Here is a 20,804-nt window from a genome sequence, read left to right as displayed (position 1 = left end):
AAGATGACTTTTAGGCTCTCTGGCAGCAGAGGAACAGTTTCTGTGAACTGAACCCCGGACAGCTGTGCAAAGGCATATTTATTGATTGTTACACGAAAGTTTTTTTTTTTGGGGTGGTGGTGGTGGTAAAACAAGTTCTTCATACCAAAGCCCCTGATCTAATCTCTATGTTTTCCAAAGGAAAACGTCACATCCTGCAACTTGAGTGCTTATTGCACACTGTTTGCAGTACCCAATAATGCAAGATGCTCCAGGTGTGCCAGGATAGTCTGGTGACCAAAGTCATGCAATGGATGGAAAACTCCTTCAGAAAAACTGCTCTATAGGTAACAGAGAACAATCACTGTTTTCCACAGTGACTTCTTCAAGGTCTAAGTACTTCTAGAAAACAACTATTCATTCTGACGTTTACCTAGATACAGTGAAAAACAACTGCTTCATTCCAATATCTTCCCTGGATACGACGACTCGACTAGACTTCCTACTACAACATAATGTGTGGTCTACATACACAATGGGATTTCATGCAGGTGTAAAGAAAACATGAAATCATGACATTTTCAGAAAAACAGGTACCACTGGAACTCATTGTAGTAAGTGAAATAAGCCAGACTCACAAAGCCAAATGTCACATTTTCTCTCACATGCAGAACCTAGATTTAAATTTATATATACATGAATATATATATGTGCATATTTATATGTGTTTGTAGGTCATGAAACCAGAAAGGGGCTCATAAAAGAGAAGGAAGGATTTATAAAGGGAAGTGGGAGACAGAGAGGGTAATCGGAAAGGAGACGAGAACTCACTGGGAGAGGAGAGGGAACCAGCTGGAGCTGGAAAGGGGACTCGGGGAGGGAAACAAATGAGAATGAAGTGTAGTGCCACATATGTGCCAAGAGGCCGCGGTGAAACCCAATTATCTGTATGCTAACACAAAGAATTAGTTTAAAAAATAAACACAATAATACATACAATAACAAAAACTCTCTAAAGATGGGAGCTGATATATATGTATATATGTGTGTGTATATATGTATATGTATATGTATGTATATATATCAGCCAGCACAGAAGGGAAATTTTTGCTTCAAATTTTTTTTCTTGAGACAAGGTCTCTCTACAAAGCTCTGACTCTCCCAGAACTCACCATGTACACCAGAGAAGCCTGGAACTCTCTGAGATCCACTTGCCTCTCCCTCCCAAGTGCTGGGATTAAAGAGTGTCCACTATACCTTGCTGCCTCCTCCTCCTCCTCATCATCATTATAATTTGATGTTTCATATTTCAAATTCTACTTTTGTTTTGTTTTTTTGTTCTTTTTCCATTTTTATTGATTCTTTGGGAATTTCACATCATGCCCCCAATCCCACTCATCTCCCAGTCTCTCCATACCCACCCCTCACTCTTGTAGTGCCCTCCGAAGAGAAAGCTAAAAATAACAGAAATAAAATAAAAATAAACAATAATAAAAAATTTAAAAAAAGAGAAAAACACTTTGTTCCTCCGTCTTTCCCAGCTCCTCTTCATTCACCTTAGTGACATTGGGAGCTGCTGTGTATCTTGTAGTCCACCCTTTTGTCCAAACAGCTTTACTTGCAAATGTTCATTGTGTAATGAGTTGCTGGTCAGGTTCACAGCTTTCATACACCACCAAGACTGGAACCTCACCAACATTCCTCTGCTGCTGCCCCAAGTCATGCAGATCCTGTGGCTGTGGTTCCCGGGATCAATCCCTTCACACACTCCAGCAGGTCATAGGTGGGGTAGATGTTGGGGTATTCCAATACCAAGCCATGAATATGTGCTTGTGTCTGCCTCAACATCATGAACAAGGATATTTGAAAGGAGATTTATTATGGTTTATTAAACTTCTGGCCTAGAAACTTTCATTATTTATCAATTGCTAAAGAAAAGGAGAAAGAAGAGGAGGAGGAGGAAGAGGAGGAGGAAAACAGAACAAAACAACTGAAGACAGGCCTCCCACTTTACTGAGGGCCTGGTTTCGGTCTAGATGGGCTTTCTTGCTGTTCATCCATGATAACTTCCATGTTTTGGATAAAGAAGTGAGTTACTTGTACCAAGTGGCACAATTAGGTTTGGAGATACACAGTTCCTGGGACACAGCTAGGGCTAAGTTAATATTTATTGGATTTGTGAATATGCTCGAATTTTGTCCTACGACTGTCTGCTTCAATCCAAGCGTTGTGCCCTGGGCACGAGACCCCTGAAGAGACCACCAGAGACACGAACTCATGGAAATGCAAAAGCTAGGTTTATTGAAGCAGTTCAAGCTGCGTGGCAGAGACCTCGTCAAGCCGTCCAACACAGTAGAGGCTGGAGGAGGTGACCACCCCTCTGCAAGCTCAGGTTTTAAAGACAAAACCCATAAAGTTACATCATTAGGGGCACTAAGATGGGTACAATTCTGATTGGCTCAAGTTTCAGGGGCTTTTCAGAATTTCTGTGTTATCTTACTTTGTAGTTTTAAGCGGTTGTTTGTCAAACTTTATAGACTACCTCCGGCACTGAGGCATTCTGTGGTTAATCAGTTGCTACTAGACAGTCCTTCAAACATCCTGACTTTATACTTTTGACCATCTCCAGCATCGGGGCATTCTATGGTTAATCAGTTGTTACCAGATGGCTCTTCAAACATCCTGACTTTGTCCCAGGACCTGTGTCAGCAGCTCTGAGAATTTTGAAACTCAGGCCTCTTTCAAGCTGGGGTGAGGGGCTTGCTTGAAATAGGGGTGCTTTGGTTCTTCACAAGTTCAACCTCCCATGTCTCATTGCTGCTCCTTGCTCATCCTGTGCAGGCCAGAAGAAGGCTTCCAACACCCTGAAGCTTGAGTTATAGATGGCTATAGATGAGCCACCTGGTATGATACTGGGAGCTGAATTCCAGTCCTCTGCAGGAGCAGCAAGTGCCCTTAACCACGGAGCCATCTCTCCAGCCACAAATGGGACATTCTATATTTGAATTACTTTCTGCATAAACTGAGGGATTGGGCACCAGATGAATAAACTAGGGACATGACTGCCCCAAGGTGTGGTTGAGGGGAATGTTTTTATTGTACTTATGAGGGAGAGAACAGCCAGAGGCATCTGAAACAGTTCAGAGCAGAGAGAGAAAGCCGTATAAGGAACACAGCCAGCAGACTGGAAGGGGTCACGGGGGCGGGTAGGAGAGTGAGAAAGGGAGACAGAGAGAGTGTAGGCCAAGGAGACCAAGGAGACCAGGGGAGGAGTCAAGAGAGGAAGACAAAAAAGAGAGGGGACTAAGAAAGTGCAGAGCTGAAATGGCAGGGTTATGAGGGAATGAGAAGCTGGGGGAGGAAACCCCAGAGACTGGAGAAGCTTAGGGCAAGAGTGTGGTGAGAGAAGGTGAGAAGAGCCACAGGTATCTGTGACACTGAGGAAGCCTGGAAGCCAGCAGGAGCTCTCATATGCTAATAGGTAGCACAGCCTATTTCTATTTTGTTTGTTTGTTTTGCTAGACAGGGTTTTTCTGTGTGACCCTGGCTGTCTTGGAACTTGCTCTGTAGACCAGGCAAGTGCTGGGAATAAAAGGCATGAGCCACCATCATCTGGCTTGTCCTGAGTTTCTTTTGGACTTGACCCTATCCCCTTTGAAGATCAGGCTAATTGAAGATCAGTTACAATGGGATTTAAGGAAAGGCTGTCCTATGTTTGGAATTTGGACAGACAACAGTGGGAAGAGGAGAAAGGAGGGGCCGTTGCAGGTGGGAGTCAGTTTTTTCCTACTATGTTTAGTGGGCAGAACCATTTCCATGATGCACTTCTGGGATCGGGGAACCATACAGAGCTACACGGTGCACCAGGCTTTGGGTCCCTGTTGTTTATGACATAGATCTCCAAATGGATGGGCAGACTTGATTTCACAAACCTTTTGAGTCTATTTCTTAAATCTCTTTCAGAACATGCTTCTAGAACTTTCATCTATTATGAAAAAATAATGCACTATCTACAGGATGAAAGCTCTGCCTCTGTCGTCTCAAACTAGAAGAACTCTGTATTGCTCACAGGGGTGTTTGGCTCTCAAGTGTCTTCCCAGGCTGTGGTGTTAAAGGTCTTGGAGACTGTGGCGCCTTTAAGAGGTCTTCTTCGTGAGAACTCTTAGGTCACCAGAGATGTGCCCTTGAAGGAAATGTGGGACTGCAGCTCCTCTCCTTTCTTTTTTCTTTGTCTTTGTCTTTTTTTTTTCTTTTTGGTTTTCTTTTCTGAGAGACAGGAGCTCTCTACTTAGCCCTGGGCTGTCCTGGAACTCTAATGCAGAGCAGTCTGTCCTCGAACTCAGAGATCCACCTGCCTCTCCCTCTTAAGTGCTGGGACTAAAGGCTTGGCCACCGCGCCTGGCTCCCTTCTCTCTTCATTTGCATACTGGCTACAAGGTAAGTTTTGTCACGTGCTCTGTCCCGGAAGCGCTGCCTCACCACAGCCCCAAAAGTGATGAGTCCAACTGGCCATGTGCTGAAACCTCTAAACCTGCAAGCAAAAGCAACCCTTTCCACTTTGTAAGTTAACTATCTGGGTATTTGTTATACTTGCAGCAAGCAACTAACGCATCTGGCAGGCAGGAGTCACCTCTGCTGGAGACCCATAGAGGGGTGGGGGCAGCCTCTTACAGCTCTGCCTGCTCATGTCGCTTGAGGTGAGTCTGAAGACCCACTGGGGAGGAACGTGAGAGAGAAAAAAAATCTACAGACAACTGCTCATAGCTCCTGCCCTGAAGATTGGAATGCCATCCCCCTTTCCTACTTCCGGCAGCCCAGTGAGACACCCAAGGAGAGCAGCCAGATCTGCGGCAGCAGACAGGGGTCCCTCTAACATGGATCCAGAGCGAGATGGAGGCTCCAAACTCAACCTGGGCTTGAGCCTCCTTCATGTATGCAAGGGAAAGGCTGGCGAACAATTTCTCATGTGATTTATCTCATCAGTTCATTTTGTGAGCGTGAAGCAAATGAAATTCTAATCTGTAAATGCTACAGAAACTAAGCATGACTTAAGCATTGTCAAATACATCCAAGATCTGGTTATATCCCTGCTGCCACCACTCATTGTCAGTGGTAATAAATGTTGGCTGTGACCCAAAAATTATTTCTACGGGTTACCAGGAGGCACTATCTCATCTCCACCCTCCTTGTGGTCATGAGCTATATAGGAGAGAAGCTTCCGGAGACGCTTGGCTCCCACAGTGCAGAGTGGCATGGTGAGTCACGGAAGGAGTTTATATAGCTCTTTAATCTTCTATCACATGACCAGATTGCCATGAAACACTGGCCACAGACTCCAAGTCATAAGAAGAATCAATGTGGTTCAAAGTCGTGAAGCTCTATCATCTAATCCATGTCCTGTGTGCTGGGTAGTTGTATGTTAACTTGATATAGGCTAAACTCATAGGGAACCTCAATTAAAAAAATATTTCCATAAGTTCAGGCTGTAGGCAAGCCTGTAAGGCATTTTCTTAATTAGTGATTGATGTGAGAGGGCCCCGCCCATTGTGGGTGGTGCCATCCCTGGACTCGTGGTCCTGGGTTCTGTAAGAAAGCAGGCTGAGCAAGCCATGAGGAGCAAGCCAGTAATCAGCACCCCTCCATGGTCTCTGCCTCAGCAGCTGCTTCCAGGTTCCTGCCCTGACTTCCTTCATGATGAACAGTGATATGGAAGTATAAGCTGGATCAATCCTTTCCTCCCAACTTGCCTTTTGTCATATTGTTTCTTCACAGCAACAGAAACCCCGACTAAGACATTCTGTGAGGTAAATATTCACAGGATGGTCATGTGTGACATGGCTCACACAGAGTTCCACTTACCCTGTACCTGCCTTGTAAGTGCCTGGCCTCTCCCTCCTCTTCCTCCTCCCCTCCCTCCTCTTCCTCCTTTCTTCCATCCCCTTCTTCAGGGTCTCACATTACTCAGTATTTTCCCCTCCCTTCCTCCTTCCCTTTCTTCCTTCTGTGCTTGTTAGTTTTTTGTTTGCTATTAAGACAGAGTCTCAACTATGTAACTCTTTCTGGCTGGCCTGAAACCCAATAGTTAGCCCAGGCTGGCCTTGAACTCACTCCTCTGCCTCCCAAGTGCTACAATTAAAGGCACACACCACCATTCTCAGAGCTTGTTAGCTTTCGTCAACTTGAGACAAATCTAGAAACATCAGAGAAGAGAGAATCTCAAATGGAGAATTGCCTCCATCAGATTGGCCGGTGGGCAAACCTTTGGGGCATTTTCTTGATTAATGAATGATGTGAGAGGGCCCCGCCCAGTGTGGGCAGTGCCACCCTGGAGCAGGTGGGCCTGGGGTGTATAAACTGTAAGCTGTAAGCTAAAACAAACCCCTTCCTCCCCAGGTTGGTTTGGATCAGTGTTTTATCACGGCAACAGAAACGTTACTATAAGACCCTTTCCCTTCCTTCCTTCCTCCCTTTATTCTTAGGTTTGTCTGCTTACCTGTACCTGCCTGTGAGTCTCTCCCCTCCCTCCCACTCTCCCTCTCGCCCTCCCTCCTTCCTCCCTTCTTTCCCTTCCCCCTCCTTCCCTTTCTTTCTCCCTTCCAACATGATTTCAGTATGTCGCCCAGGCTAGTCTTCAGTTCTTGGCCTCAAGCGGTCTCTCGGTCTCATCCTCCCAAGTACTTGGAAATGCCATGTACCTACCACCATACCTGGCTTGGGGATTCATCACTTCTCCCGGAAATAACTTCAGCATCTACTTCTTAACCAACCCTTCTCCCCATCCCACCTTTCTTTGTTTCAGTCCTGTGATTACAGCAACACATAATACTGGCTTGGATAGATTTATTATTTATTTTATGATTTTTTAGTTAATGTTTTTGTAGGTGTACAAAGTAATAGGTTTCACGTGACATTTTCATCCATAAACATCAACAATTACCATCTCCTGTCTCCCTATCACCCTTTCTTGTTCGAACTTCTCCCTCCTATTGGTCCTCCTCTCCCATCCAAATGGTCCTTTTGTGTGTGTGTGTGTGTACACTCACGTGTGTGTATTTAAAGCTAGATTCTGAAAATGAGTGAAAACACAGTCTTCCTGAGTCTGGCTTATTTTGTTCAATACAGTGATCTCCAGTGTTATTCATTTTTCTGTAAATAACATACTTTTGTTCCTTATGACAGAATAAAACTCCACTGTGTATGTACACCACACCTTTGTATTGATTCATCTGTTGGGTAACTAGGCTGTTTCATATCTTGGGTGTGGTGGAGAGTATTCAAGAATAAATGTGAATGTGCACTTGTCACTGTGGTGTTGACCTGGGTCCTCTGGATATAGGACCCAGGAGTGGCACAGGTGGATCTCACAGTAGTTTTCATTTTTGTTTTCTGAGGCCCATCCACACTGATTTCCACAGAGGGCTGACCAATTTACATTCCCACTAGCCATCATCAAGAACTCGCCTCCACCCATCCTCATCAGAATTTGTCGTTTTCTTGACCATGGTGGGATGAAATCTCAATGTAGTTTTGATTTGTATTTTCCTGATGATTAGGAATGTTGGATATTTTTTTCATCTATTGGTCACTAATTTGTACTTCTTTGCTCATTTAATGATTGCATGCTCTGTTTAAATTGTGTGTGGGGTGGGTGGGTGGGTATATGCGTGTGTACCATGCACATATGCAGAGGCCACGGTAGGGCATCAGGTATCCTTTTTTTAATTTTTTTTTTAAATCGTCATCCACCTCATTCCTTCAAAGTAAGGTCTTCTCCTGAACTCAGAACTTGTGTGTTTCAAGTAGGCTGGCAGCCAGCAAGCCTCAGTGATCCTCCTTTCTCTGCTCCCCTCAGGATTGGGGTCACATGTTTGCACTTGTCATGTGGGTGCTGGGATTTTAACTCTGGTCCTCACATTTGTGAAAGTGCCTTTATTTGCTGAGCCATCTCTTCAGCCCTCAAAAACAGTGTTTTTGAGACAGCATGTTGGCAGCTAAGGGCACCTACCGTCAAGCCTGGCTGTTCACTTCTCACTCAGCCAGCCTCAGATTGGTGATTCTCCTACCACAGTCTCCCGAGAACCTAGGATTCCAGGGTGCCTCACACTAGTAGGTGTTCTTTGTCAGAGAGGTGCGTGCTAGACGCATCGTCAGTCCAGGAAATCAACCTTCTCCTTCCCTCCCTGTCCTGGTTGGTTTTTGTCAACTTGACACAAACTAGAGTCATGTGGGAAGAGGGAACCTCGACCAAGGCCTTGTCTGCCTCTGACTGGACTGTGGGCGTGCCTGTGGGCGTGCCTGTGGGCAAGCCTGTGGGCATTTTCTTGACTACAATTGATATTGGGAGGTCCAGCCCACTGTGCACAGTACCACCACTGGGCAGGTGGTCCAGATTGTATAGGGAAGATAGCTGAACAGGCCGGAAGAATTGAGCCAGTAAATAACATTCCTCCATGGTTTCTGCTTCACTCCCTGCCTTGAGTCCTGCCCTGGCTTCCCTCAGTAATGAATGGACTATTACCTAGAAGTCTAAAGATGAAATAAACCCTTTCCTTTCCAAGTTGCTTTTGGTCAGTATCTTATCACAGCAATAGAAAGCAAGCTAGAATACTCCCTCTATTTTTCTTTCTTTACAGTAATGGAAATTGAATTCAAGGCTTTGTACATAGTAGACAAGTACTGTACCACTGAGCTACACTCTTATAACAGGTCTTTATATCACTAGTTCTCTAATAATGACAAGAAGACTTTTTAAGAAGACTTTTTTTTTTCTTGTTTGTTTTTCGAGACAGTGTTTCTCCATGTAGTTTTGGTGCCTATCCTGGATCTCGCTCTGTAGACCAGGCTGGCCTCGAATTCACAGAGATCTGCCTGGCTCTGCCTCCAGAGTGCTTGGATTAAAGGTGTGTGCCACTGCTGCCTGGGGACAAGGAGACTTTTTATTAATTATGAAAACTTGGCCTTAGCTTATGCTTGTTGTGGGGTATTTGCGCACTGTGTAAAAATGTATTGCTATGATTAGTGCAATAAAAATCTGAACAGCCAATAGTAGCTAGGCAGGAGGTATAGGCAGGACTTCCAGGCATAGAGAGGAAGTAAGAACACATAATTGAGGTACACGGAGATGGCACGGAGATATGGAGGGAGTCAGACATACAGAATGAAAGGAAGGTAAAAAGCCACGAGGCAAAATGTAGTTAATAGAAATGTGTTAATTTAAGTTATAAGAGTTAAGCCTAAGCTAAGGCTGAGCTTTCATAATTAATAAGAGGTCTCCATGTCATTATCTGTGAACTGGCAGCCGACAACGACAACAAAGCTTGCTACATACATTTGTTCCCAACTAGCTCTTAAAACTTAAATTAATCCATTTATAGTAATCTACGTTCTGCCACATGGCTCATTACCTCTCCTCAGTACTGTACATCCAACTTCCTCTGCATTTGGCTGGCAAATCTCCTGCGCTTCCAATTCTTTCCCAGGGTTCTTATCTCTCCCTGGAAGTCCTACCTATCCTCTCCTGCCTAGCTATTGGCCATTCAGCTCTTCATTAAACCAATCAGAAGATGCCGTAGGCAGGTGAGGTTAAACAGAGACTTATCTTCACATATTGTACAAAAAGATTATCCTAATACACTCTGGTCCCAGAAAAATTTTATGACCATCAGACCTGGGCTTTCCATTGCAAGGATTCAGATAGAGGCTGGGCATCTGCTGGAAGGTTGCAAAGGCCAGCCTTTCCTTGACTGTAGTTACTCTATGCTTCTAGTCCAAATGGTACCAAGACTCTCCTATTCCATCATGTTGGGGTGGAAATGAAGTACTCTATGAAGAACCAGTCTACCTTTTAATTAACTTACTATGTGTGTGAGTATTCGTACACCACAGCCTGTGGGGAGGTCAGAGGGCAAATTGCAGGAGTTGGTTCTCTCCCTTCACCATGTGAGTTCCAGGGATCAAACTCAGGTTGCCATGTTTGGTGGCAGGTGCCCTTACCTCAGGCCATCTCATTGGCTCAAGATCTAGTCTTCTACAGACGGTGAGTTTGTAGGAGAGCCAGTGAAGACCAGGAAGATGAAAGGCCAAGCCCTACCTTTTATTTTTTAATTTTGAGTGTATGTCTGTGCACCACTGGCATGCAGTGCCTGAGGTCTGAAGAGGGTGTTGGATCTCTTGGGGATGTTGCTACAGATGTCTGTGAGCCTCTATGTGGATGCTGGGAGCAGAACCAGGGTCCTTAGGAAGAGCAGACAAGGCTTTTAACCATGGAGCCATCTCTCCAGCCCACCCTTTTAAAGTACATATTCCATCCCAGGTGCATTCTCACAGTGCATTTTTCTCTCCCTCATACGATTGTGTAAAATCATTATGATTCATCTCCATTTTATAGATCAGACAAAAGGGCTCAAAAGGATTAAGTAATTTCCTCCACAGCTAAAGGTCCCCCAAGGGGAAATGCTAACTGGAGTCCAAACCTAGACTAAGTTGTCTAAGGGCCAGGATCCCCCAGGAAGCCATGCTCTACTGTCTGTGAGAGTTAGAAGCCATGAAAAATAATTTGTTTGTATACATCTCTGCTCAGCCAGCTGGTGAATGCTTTAAGGATCGGGTTCATGCTCTCTTAATACTGGATGCACAGGGTGTTGCAGAATGTTGGCTGAATAAGTATACTTACATATGGACACTGTGCTGGCTAGTTCCATGTCAATTCGACACCAGCTAAAGTCATTTTGGAAGAGGAAACCTCCTTAGTTGAGAGAGTGCCCCTATCAGATTGGCCTACGGGCAAGCTTGTGGCACATTTTCATGACTGATGATTTATGTGGAAGGGCCCAGCTTACTGTGGGCTGTGCCACCCTTGAGCTGGTGGTCCTGGGTGCTACAAGGAGGCAGGCTAAGCAAGTCATGCGGAGCAAGCCAGGAAGTGGCACTCCTCCACCACTTCTGCATCAGTTCCTGCCTCCCGGTTCCTGCCTTGAGTTCCTGTGATGCTGGACTGTGATGGAAAGTGTAAGCAAAAACGAATTCTCTCCTTCCCAGGCTGCTTTTGTCATGGTGTCTGATCACGACAGTAGAAACCCCAAGGCAACAACAGTACCTTACCCACCACTTCCTGTTCCACATTCTTCATTGTCCTATCAGGTTAACAGGTTTGTCATGAGGCCTCCTTTACAGGGTTGTTGCTTTACAGCATGAATAAAAATTAAAGACAAAGTTTGAGGGCCCGGTGGGAAATAGAATACTTCCAGTGAGTGCCAACACTGGAATCAGAAGGTTTCCAGCCTGATTTGGGACAAGACTCCTTGCCTCAGAGAGGCACTTGTCTTTGGGTGGTAAAAGTAAAACCTAGCCATGGAAAGTAATGCGTTTTCCTGCCTGACCAGGCTGGTCCATCATAGTTTTGTAGCATGAGCTGCAGGAACATGAGGTGTGTGAGAGCACAGGAGGTAACGAGCAAAGGGGCTCACGTGGTGGAGGACCCTGGGGGCTCATCCCTGTTCAGGACGCACACCATCACTAGCTGCTGGTAAAGGAAGCTACGTAGAGCCTGCCTATGCATCTGAGGGACAGGGTCTTGGCTGGGAATTGAACTCAGGACCTCTGGAAGATCAATCAGTGCTCTTAACCTCTGAGCCATCTCTCCAGCCCAAATTTCTTTATTTCTAAACGCAACAGGAATTGCTGCCAGGGCCCGACATAGGAGGAGGGCATTCGTTATGTCTAGAACCAGATATAACTTACAGGTGAGAAGCACGTTTGAGGCAAGCAAGGAAGAGCAGCTGCATGCCAGGGCCAGGACAGAGCTGGAGTGTTTCTGCAGGATGGAGCAGCTGGCAAGGTTGCGTCTGCCACAGAACCAGCGGCCAGGGTTGGAGATGAAGGTGGCTGCCAACCCTCCAAGTTTTCCTGCCCAAAATGTAAGGACTATGTCCTGTTTTCCCCGGAAATAACTGAATTCTTTCTTTCCTTTAGGCAAAGGTAATCTACCTCTTACACTGAAAATGGTCTGACCGTGGAGATCCGGAACAGTACACAGTGTATGAGGAAGCTCTCTTTAACTCATTAAGTAAGGCCTATGATATTCTCCAAGGGAGAACTCTTCAGCTTTTAATTTCAGCTTTCCCATCTGGCAGATGGGACATTACTTGCTGAAGCTAGGGTTGAATAGGTATCAGGTACACTCACTGCTCATAGCAGATCGCAGTGGCCCTCTTCTGGTAGTTTCTTTTTCCCTTTGCAGCTGGAGCTCAGTGTTATCCATAGACGTTGGTCTGCCCACAATGCAGCGTGTCCACTTCTCTTCCCATAAAAACTGAAGACACTGGCCATGGGCTGCATCTCTCTAGCTTATGTGTGTTCCCTGACCACAACCCTCAACTTCTGTCCCTTGTAGAATCAACACACGAACTATCTGTTTGGTGTTAGGCCCCCACTTAAGTTGTCGAGAGGGCAGCCTCACTATGCTCCCATCCTGGTCTTAAACGTGTATGCTCAAGTGATGCTGCTTCAGCCTCTGGAGTAACTGGACCTGGGTATGTGCCACCACACCTGGCTTCTTTCTAGTCAACCCTTATTGATGTAATTGTAGATTCAGGTACAGCTGTAAAAACAACGTTCTTTATCCACGGCAACATTTGCATAGTGAAATATTGAAACTGGAAGTGGTTCTAATGTCTGTTATCCAATTTCATGTGCAATGGGGATTTTTTAAAAATTCAGATAAAAAATAGCTTTTTAAAATTCTTAACATTTCTAATCTGATTAATCAGGGAGCAGGGAAGGGTCCAAACTAGAGGACAAGAAATGGACTTTCGTGGAGAATACATTTCTTGAGGCTTTCTACTCTACAAAATGTAAAACAGGATTAGAGGCTTTTACAATGCAGAATGATATGTCTTTATTTCATCAACAGAAATGGCGTCTAGACAAAATTCAGTTAACACTAGCAATTCAATTGAGTGATTTTTTTCACAATAGTGTATTTACAACGAGTAAATGAAGTTTCAATTCATTAATCCATAGCAATGCTTTTTCCCAAAAAGGTAAAAATTCTTAGTTACAGAGAATAAGCATCAACAGCCATCTCAATATCTTTACAAGAAAAACCACAAGAAAAACCACAATCACTTAGGAAAAAATAAGGCCAAGCGTAAGAACTTGTACAATAAAATGATGCGTTGAATTAAGTTACATTAATCGCATAGAATCTGTGTAAAAAGTATGTAGAAAAACACCTGATGTAACCTGTTACAGTCGTTGACCAGTTATGAGAGGTACGGAGGGTTATACAGGTAGATATGTGTGAAAACTGTCCGTATTGTTTGAGCTGGGGAGGAGGAGGAGGGGCTGCAGCCCCTTGCATACACTGAGAAGACCCTGTTTTGCATATGGCCTCTGGAGTTTGTAAGGCATATATTAGAGGTGCACTTGCATCAGACTGGTTCTGGAACAAATTCACACAGGCCCTCTTGCCTTGAATGGCTCACCATGTCTAACGAGTACCCGAAGCTCCCAAACGCATCTGCAATCTTCCTGATAATTCGTTACAAGTGCCAGGCTCTTGTGTCAGAGTGTGAATGGGCATCCCAGCGTTGCCACAGCCAAAATACATTATTAGGACCCAAGCGGAGGCCAACTGTTTGCCCCCAGAGACATGTTTGGTAGAAGATTTAGCACCCATCTGTAGGAAAACCCATTTTTGTCCAAGTCCCTTCACTCTTCCTGATATATATTTGATTATTCCCATGGGAGCGTTTGGCACTGAGTGTGAGTCTACCTGAAATGAGTGGTCTTGATACACTTCCATGAATAGCCATTGTTTTTATCTGAGGTCAATAAACTGGAATGAAAATGAAAGCCAAGAGTTTATCCATCGCTTGATAGAGAAATGCATACACCATGCCACAACATTAAACCAAAGCTATAAAAGTTGGCCTCTGCAACCAAGTGGATACTCTTCACAAAATGGCAGCATCATTTCATATTACAATTAAAATGCACTAATAATTCACTTGTTATAAATATGATCTCCCAGGGTGGAGTGTAGGAAAATACTATACAATTACTTTGCAAGTAATGTTTTTGCACCATCAGTTGAATAATTTACCTTTGATCTGCTACGACAAGTCTCTTCAATGTACAAATACTATTTGTACACACTATTTATGAACAAATATATCCTATGCTACAGCATCAGTCTTTGACACTTGGGTCATGAGATGGCTCGGGCAGTATTATACATTTTGAACACAAAATAACTCCATGCACAGACTTCCTTTATGAATACCAACCCCACAAGGCATTGTGGACTGACTTGCCAGAAATGGAATCTCCAACAAAATCCTCAAGTAAATACAAACTCATGATACAACAAAGAGCTTTATTCTTTTAAAATAATCCTTCTCTTTAGTCTGGGGTGTGTGTGTGTGTGTGTGTGTGTGTGTGAGTGTGTGTGTGTGTGTGTGTCGGGGTACTGAGGAAAGAGATCTGAGGATAAACCTTGATTCTTGCTCTCTTTTAGATCTGAGATTCCCCCTCCACTGTAAGCAGTGATGGAGCAGCTTGGAGTCATCAATTAACAGCTCCTGGTTTAAATGGGCCACAGTGTATAGGAATATGCAGCCAAATGCAGACTTGAAGAAGCTTTATAGACTGACTCCTTCTGGAGGACTATGAGAGTCCATGTTTATTGATTGACTCATTTGGGAGGACTATGAGAGTCCATGTTTATAGACTGACTCATTTGGGAGGACTATGTGATTTCATGGGATGCAGAGCAGCCCCTGGGGCAAGACCGGGCAATTTCTGAGAAGTTCTATACTTTCAAACCTTTGTTTGCTTCATCTTTTCTTCTTCAGTGACAAATCGTAACAGTAAAACAAGAGAAAAGCGAAGGCTTTAGCCAGTCCTCCATGCAGGTCCTGTGGGTGCTCTGGAGCTCCTTTCAGAAGAGGTGGTTAGCACACTAGTTACTAGCCATGTTTAAACTTCCTTGGAAAAGCAACGCAAGGATTACATCCAAAATTATAGTGCATGTTAAAAAGCAGCATACCTCGAGAAAGACAGTAAATAAATTACTTGTATGACAGACATAAAAATAACGTTGTCTACTGCAGCATCACCCCTGACGCCTGAGTCATTGTTAGGGAACCTGGAAGAGAAGTAGCAGGATGGCCTAGCAACCTCGCCAACTTTTCAAAAAGGTTTTGTAACCGCTTTGTTCCAGAATCAGTTAAGTCATGAAGTTCGACTTTATTCAAGGCACCCCCGATAACGCAGAGAAACAAACACACACACACGGCAAAGCACACACCTGCCTCCAGTCTGGGCAACCTGACCACGAGGGCCGTTCAGAGACACAGGAGGACAAAGCTGCTCCCAGGGGAGGACTGCGTTTGGGTGGGATACTATCAGTCTTAGCATCGCCTGTGCCAGCCCTGGACCTTGACATTCACCCCTCAGCCTCCGGGAGACCCAACCAGGCTGTCACTGGGATCCCCCTAAACAGCCTGTGATTGGAGTGTCCTGTATCTGTGAAAGAAAAGACCTTCCAACACCCAACGAAATGTCTCCCTCCTACTGTGCAAACACTCTTCTCCGTTCTATTCCCTTCTCTTTTCCACAGAGGGAATGAGCTTGACTGAGGAATTCCGGGATGGGACAGATTGGGGGTTTCTGAATTCTACTTGTAGAATTCAGATTCTGGTCCCCAGGGAGCCCTCCCTTTGAATCAACCCAGGAACAATTTTGATAAGCAATGGTTTGGAACAGTAGGAGACAGACGTGTCCCGTGAGTAAATTACACAAAGCCAGTCGCTGTTCCTGGTGCATACTGAATGAAATTACTTGTTAAAAATACCAAAGTAATAGAAATGTTAGCATAACAGAAATTTTAGAGTAAGTTTTAAAAACTAGTTCCCATGGCAGAGACTGGGTGGAAGAAGAGGGGGAAAAATGATGGATGAAAGGTGAGAGCTGAGTTAGGGCGGAGAGAAATGAGGAGACCCGACCCCCAACCCCCACCCCGGAAATGGCTGCCACACAGGTCTGAGCTACTGGTAACAGAAACTTGGGGGTAAACTGTGGAATGTGGCAAGACTACCAGCTGCCCACGAGCTGGGACAGCACAAAACAAGCTGAGACCCTGCTCTGTACTGGTGACGGCCAGAGCGGAAAACAAGCCTTTTCGTTTCTTTAGAAGAGGTCACTTAAAAAGGCAGTAAGAGAGTTAAACAAAAAATACTGTCTGCTGACTCCTGCACCGTTAACAGGCAGCTGTGAGCATCCCATGATTCACATTGAGTTACATGCTAGCTTTTCATGAAGATAAGCCTCCGGGTGAAGCAGGGAACTGTATGACTAGACCAAGAAACACCAACGGTGTCACGAAGATGGCAGCTCCAGTATCAGAATACACACACACACACACACACACACACACACACACACACACACGCTCAAAACCCAGAGGCATGTTTTAAAAATGGACCTATTTTAAAAGAAGTCATTTCCCCCTTAAATTGTACTGCATGAACCAACAACGTCTGGCATTCGTACGTATTTAAACATTAGCACTACTACTGGTACAGAAAGAAGTTAATAATACTAGAACATATGTTACTAGGGTTTCACTTTTTGCCTACTAGTCATACACTAATTTCCCCTTTCACATGCAGCTTTAATATTGTCCAAACAATGGCACAGAAGAGGAAACAAAGCCAACCGACTGCCCTCTACCCTCCCCCAACACCAGACTTTTCTGGACAACCTTGCACAGCTGGAGTGGTCTCCAGGCTGCTGAGTGAGAGGAGATGGAGACCACTGGAAGGAGGGAGTTGATTCCTCCTTGGGACACACCTTCCTGTAAGCGTGGCTTGGGGCCAGGATACCTCAGTGCCGAGGAAGCTGCTCTCCAGATTTGCAAACCAACTAGATTTTAGCGAGGGACACAAATTGTTATCTGGGGAGGAATGGGTAGGTGTGTGTGGGAGGGTTAGGGGGAGAGGGCAGAGGGGACAAAAACCTCAGAGCAGAGAGAGCATTTGGAGAACGAAAGGAAAAAGGATGCGTTAGCCTATGACCACATGGATCTCAGGCTCGAGTCTGCCGTGTTCTTTCCTACTCTCAGCGAGCTCAATTAACCGAGGGGGCTGAGGCTGTGGTTCAAATCCCCTCAGGTCTTAAGATGACCTGGAGGCCGGGTGTGGGCAGGAAAGCTGGGTGGCTGGTTAGCTGTGCCCTTCAGAGAAGCAGACATTTCGGAGCACAAGTGCAAGCGGAGGAGGCCGGAATGAAATGCCGAAATGGATGGGACTCCCCCTCGGCTCCTCTTCGCCCGTGCCTGTGGCGCTCCGACACAACACCACAGGATCCTGTTCTGTCGCTACCAGTCCTGTGAGCCATCCGAATTCTCTCCCCACGCAGGAACTGAACATCCAGTGTCAGCTCTGAATTATCTGCACTTCAGCTTTACTGAGGGGAGGTGGGGAGGAAGCGAGCTACAAAAATATTCAAGCAGATTATTGTCTACACATCCTAGGATGGGTTCATTATTTGGCAAGATTGGTTTTTTTTTTTTTTTCCTACATAATTATCACCTGAGTGCTTTTTAATTAGCTAAAACGTTTTACTTTTTAACTAAAAGCAAAGACTATACAATATACTTGAGTTATACTGAAGTTACAACTTCATTTAAGAAAATAGGTTTGACTCAAAACTCAGTGCAAGTGGCAAAGTTGACCATTGCTGTACAGTATCCGCAACACCAAGGGAAAAACACAAGGAGAAAAGAACAGACCCACGATGCTCACACGACACCGTGTCTGGTGGTGTCGAAACCAAACCAACCAAAGGAAAAGGTCTGAGAGCACACCTTGAGAAAAAGCTTCCAACATTGAATTTTGTCTGTAAATAAGTACAGATCGACACTGAACTGTGAAGCAAGGGAAAAAAATGACCATGTTGACAAGTTACAAAACCAGTTCTGGCATCAGAGACAAAAGAGGAATGTTGGAACCTGTCTGTAAATGATAAACGAAGTTTCCAGTTTTAGGATGAGAAAAATCGAGGCATGCAGGACTTTTGCATATGGATATATATTTCATATATATTATATATAATATGTACAGTATAGCTATAAAACTTTGATGTGTATAGAAGCTGTCTTCAATGAAAAAAATTGAACATTCAGAAGAAATTCCTGAGATAGGGTTTGTGACATGGGCCACTGAGAAAAAAAAAAAAAAATCCGTGGTTGGGTCCTAGAGGTGTAGTCTATCCCTGTGAAGTCTGCAATTAACTCACAGACAGACAGTGTCTGCACTGTCGTCTTCCTTGCCAGGGCAAGGGGTAGCACCATTGTGAAGGTAACCAGCACTCCTGCTTATGGAGAGGAGGGAATACTTCGGAACAGTATTGCTAAGACTGCTGTAGTGTGCACCAGATTCGCTCTTGGGTCTTCAAGACTCAGATGAACAGCGCCACTGGCTGGCCGAAGAACACCTGGATAGCAAAGGTGTGAGGACTGGAGGCAGAGCTCATCACACTGGCTAGGCATAATCTTTCCTGGGCTGTTCGTCTGTCGTACACTTCTCGGTCATTTCCTGACAGAAGTCCACGGTCACCGACTGGCTTCTGGCTTCCAGCGGCTGTCCTCTTTCTGAGAAGGTCCCAGGGTCAGCACCTTCCAACCTCCTCCCAGAGGTACAATTCTCAGGGGTGTTGCTGGGCACCCAGGGGAGCCCAGAGGGGGCTGCCCCTGGCTCCAGGCAGCAGGGTACATTTCCTCCTGCTGCGCACTGGGAGGGTGCAAGGCTCTGCTCAACCCCCAAAGGAGGGGGGTTAACACTGGCTCCAGGGAGATCCATGGGGATAAGGACAGGGCAGTATCGGTGCAGGGCCTGGATCTGCTCTGGGCTCTGGATGTCTCGACAGACCTCCTGGGAGAGGCAGGAGAAGTTGTCCAGTAGCTCCCCCATGCACGCTTTCAGTTGATTCCTCTCTGATAACAGTTTCTCTTTTTCACACACCTGGGAGGAAAAAAACAAAAAAACGAGAGGGCTTGATCAAGCCTGCACGAGAGGACAGAAAGCCTCATTTCAGAGGGGTCTCAAACCTTTGTTTTGGCATCCGATACTGTGACCTAACCCCAGAATGACTCGTCCAGAGTCTGGGAAGTTAGAAGACACATTGTCCGGGGACTGCACGTGTATTTCTCTCTAAGGTGCATTTCCCCGTATGCCACAGCTGACTAGCTGGCTGCCTTACCGCTGGAGCACTGACGCACCTTCCCCAGTGTGGTGTCCTCCCTCCCTCCCGCTGAGGCCCAGGAAGCAACCAGCTGAGTCACCACCAACAGCAAAGCTGCAGAGAATCAAGTGACAGTCTGCTCTCCTAGAGTTTGGAGTTCGTAGGGAACTGACCAGAAAACTCTTCGTTCTGAACCTTATAGTTGGAAAATCTTCCCCTAATATATTAGGTTACTATTTCTGTGGAGTAAAAGCCAACTAACTGTTTGATATTTTGAAAAAGACAGAAACAAAACAAAACAAAACAAAACAAAACAAACAAACCCCCAAAAAGCCAGTGGTTGCCAGGGATCAAGGGAGGGAGAGATGGTGGAGGCCAGTGAATCTACTCTGCACACTATGGCTCTGACAGCACCGTGTACAAATCCATATAGTGCACAACAATGAGTGTGAACTCGAAAACAGAGCAGGGCTGCTAGATGGAAACGGTATGTCAACGTCGGCTCATCCACCGTAACAAATAATACTGCTTTTGTCGGGAGTGTCCAGAGTCAGGGACATTCGGGAACTTCAGATGCGCCATTCAGTCTTACTAGGAGTCTAAAACTACTATGAAGAAGAAACTCTATTTACAGAAAACCAAGCAAGCAAAGGAGATTGCTTATCAGCAACTTCATATGGTTAGACCTAACCAGCAGCCTCTGCGGCTCTTACAGCACAGCAGACTGAACACAGCAAGTCCTCTGCAAGGCTTGGGAACCACGCACTGAATCCTGGGCAGGGATCATCCCTGGGCACTGGATGGAGGGGCAGGGGGACAGAAACTCGGAGTCTGTGCTTGAACATGCTAGCCCACGGCTCTAAGGTGTTTTCCCATTAAGCAAGACTGCACATGTGCTCTTGAAGTTCTTATATGTCTCACCCCTTGAGAGAGGAGTTCAAGTTTTACCAGCAGCATTTGTGTGAGGGGGTGAGGGGAGGGTTCATGACACGTGATAAAGCAGCCTAAGAGACGGGTGGGTGTGTGTGTGTGTGTGTGTGTGTGTGTGTGTGTGTGTGTCTGAAGCAGTGTGGGGAGAGTGGTACCCAGGCCTTCTGCATGTCCTGCAGGCGAGTGGGGGCAAGGATGGGAGGAAGCAGAGCAAGGATGGGAGGTAAGGGAGAGGCACAGGACGACTCTGACACAGGCACTGTGTGCGGCCTAATACAAATGCAATCCAGCAGGCAGCGTGGGGATTCGCGTTAGCGAGAGATTTATATGGGGAAAGGACACCTGCTAAAATATTTATAAATTTATCTAGAAAACATGTTTTAAAAATGAAAAATAAACAGATGTACGCGTGCAGCCTGAGAGAAATACATTATGTGCATCTGCAAATTAGGGTGTCGAGCATGTGGGAGACATCGTGAGAGCAGGAACTGAGTACAGGGCCTGTTGGGAACGACGCAGCATCAGACCAGGCTGGTCAGCCCTGACCACTCAAGCCAGTCAGTGACTGTGGACTTCTGTCAGGAAATGACCGCCACTCAGACATAAGCCAATGGGCCCAGCAACCTGGCCCCCTCTCCACTGAACCCAGA

General features: G+C 45.5%; 1 protein-coding gene across 1 annotated transcript in view; it reads right to left on the bottom strand.

Annotated features, from left to right (window-relative positions):
- Positions 1–12,849: 12,849 nt before the first annotated feature.
- Positions 12,850–20,804, bottom strand: part of Bach2 (BTB domain and CNC homolog 2) — a 344,829-nt gene continuing 336,874 nt past the window's right edge. Inside the window, 1 exon segment of the mRNA XM_037202481.1 lies at positions 12,850–19,004. Coding sequence (XP_037058376.1) covers positions 18,525–19,004 — 480 coding nt within the window. The 3' untranslated portion in view covers positions 12,850–18,524.

Source organism: Peromyscus leucopus, chromosome 2, assembly GCF_004664715.2.
Source record: "Peromyscus leucopus breed LL Stock chromosome 2, UCI_PerLeu_2.1, whole genome shotgun sequence".
Taxonomy (NCBI): domain Eukaryota; kingdom Metazoa; phylum Chordata; class Mammalia; order Rodentia; family Cricetidae; genus Peromyscus; species Peromyscus leucopus.
The sequence above is the reverse complement of the archived record's forward strand: the minus strand, read 5'-3'. Positions and strand labels throughout refer to the sequence as shown.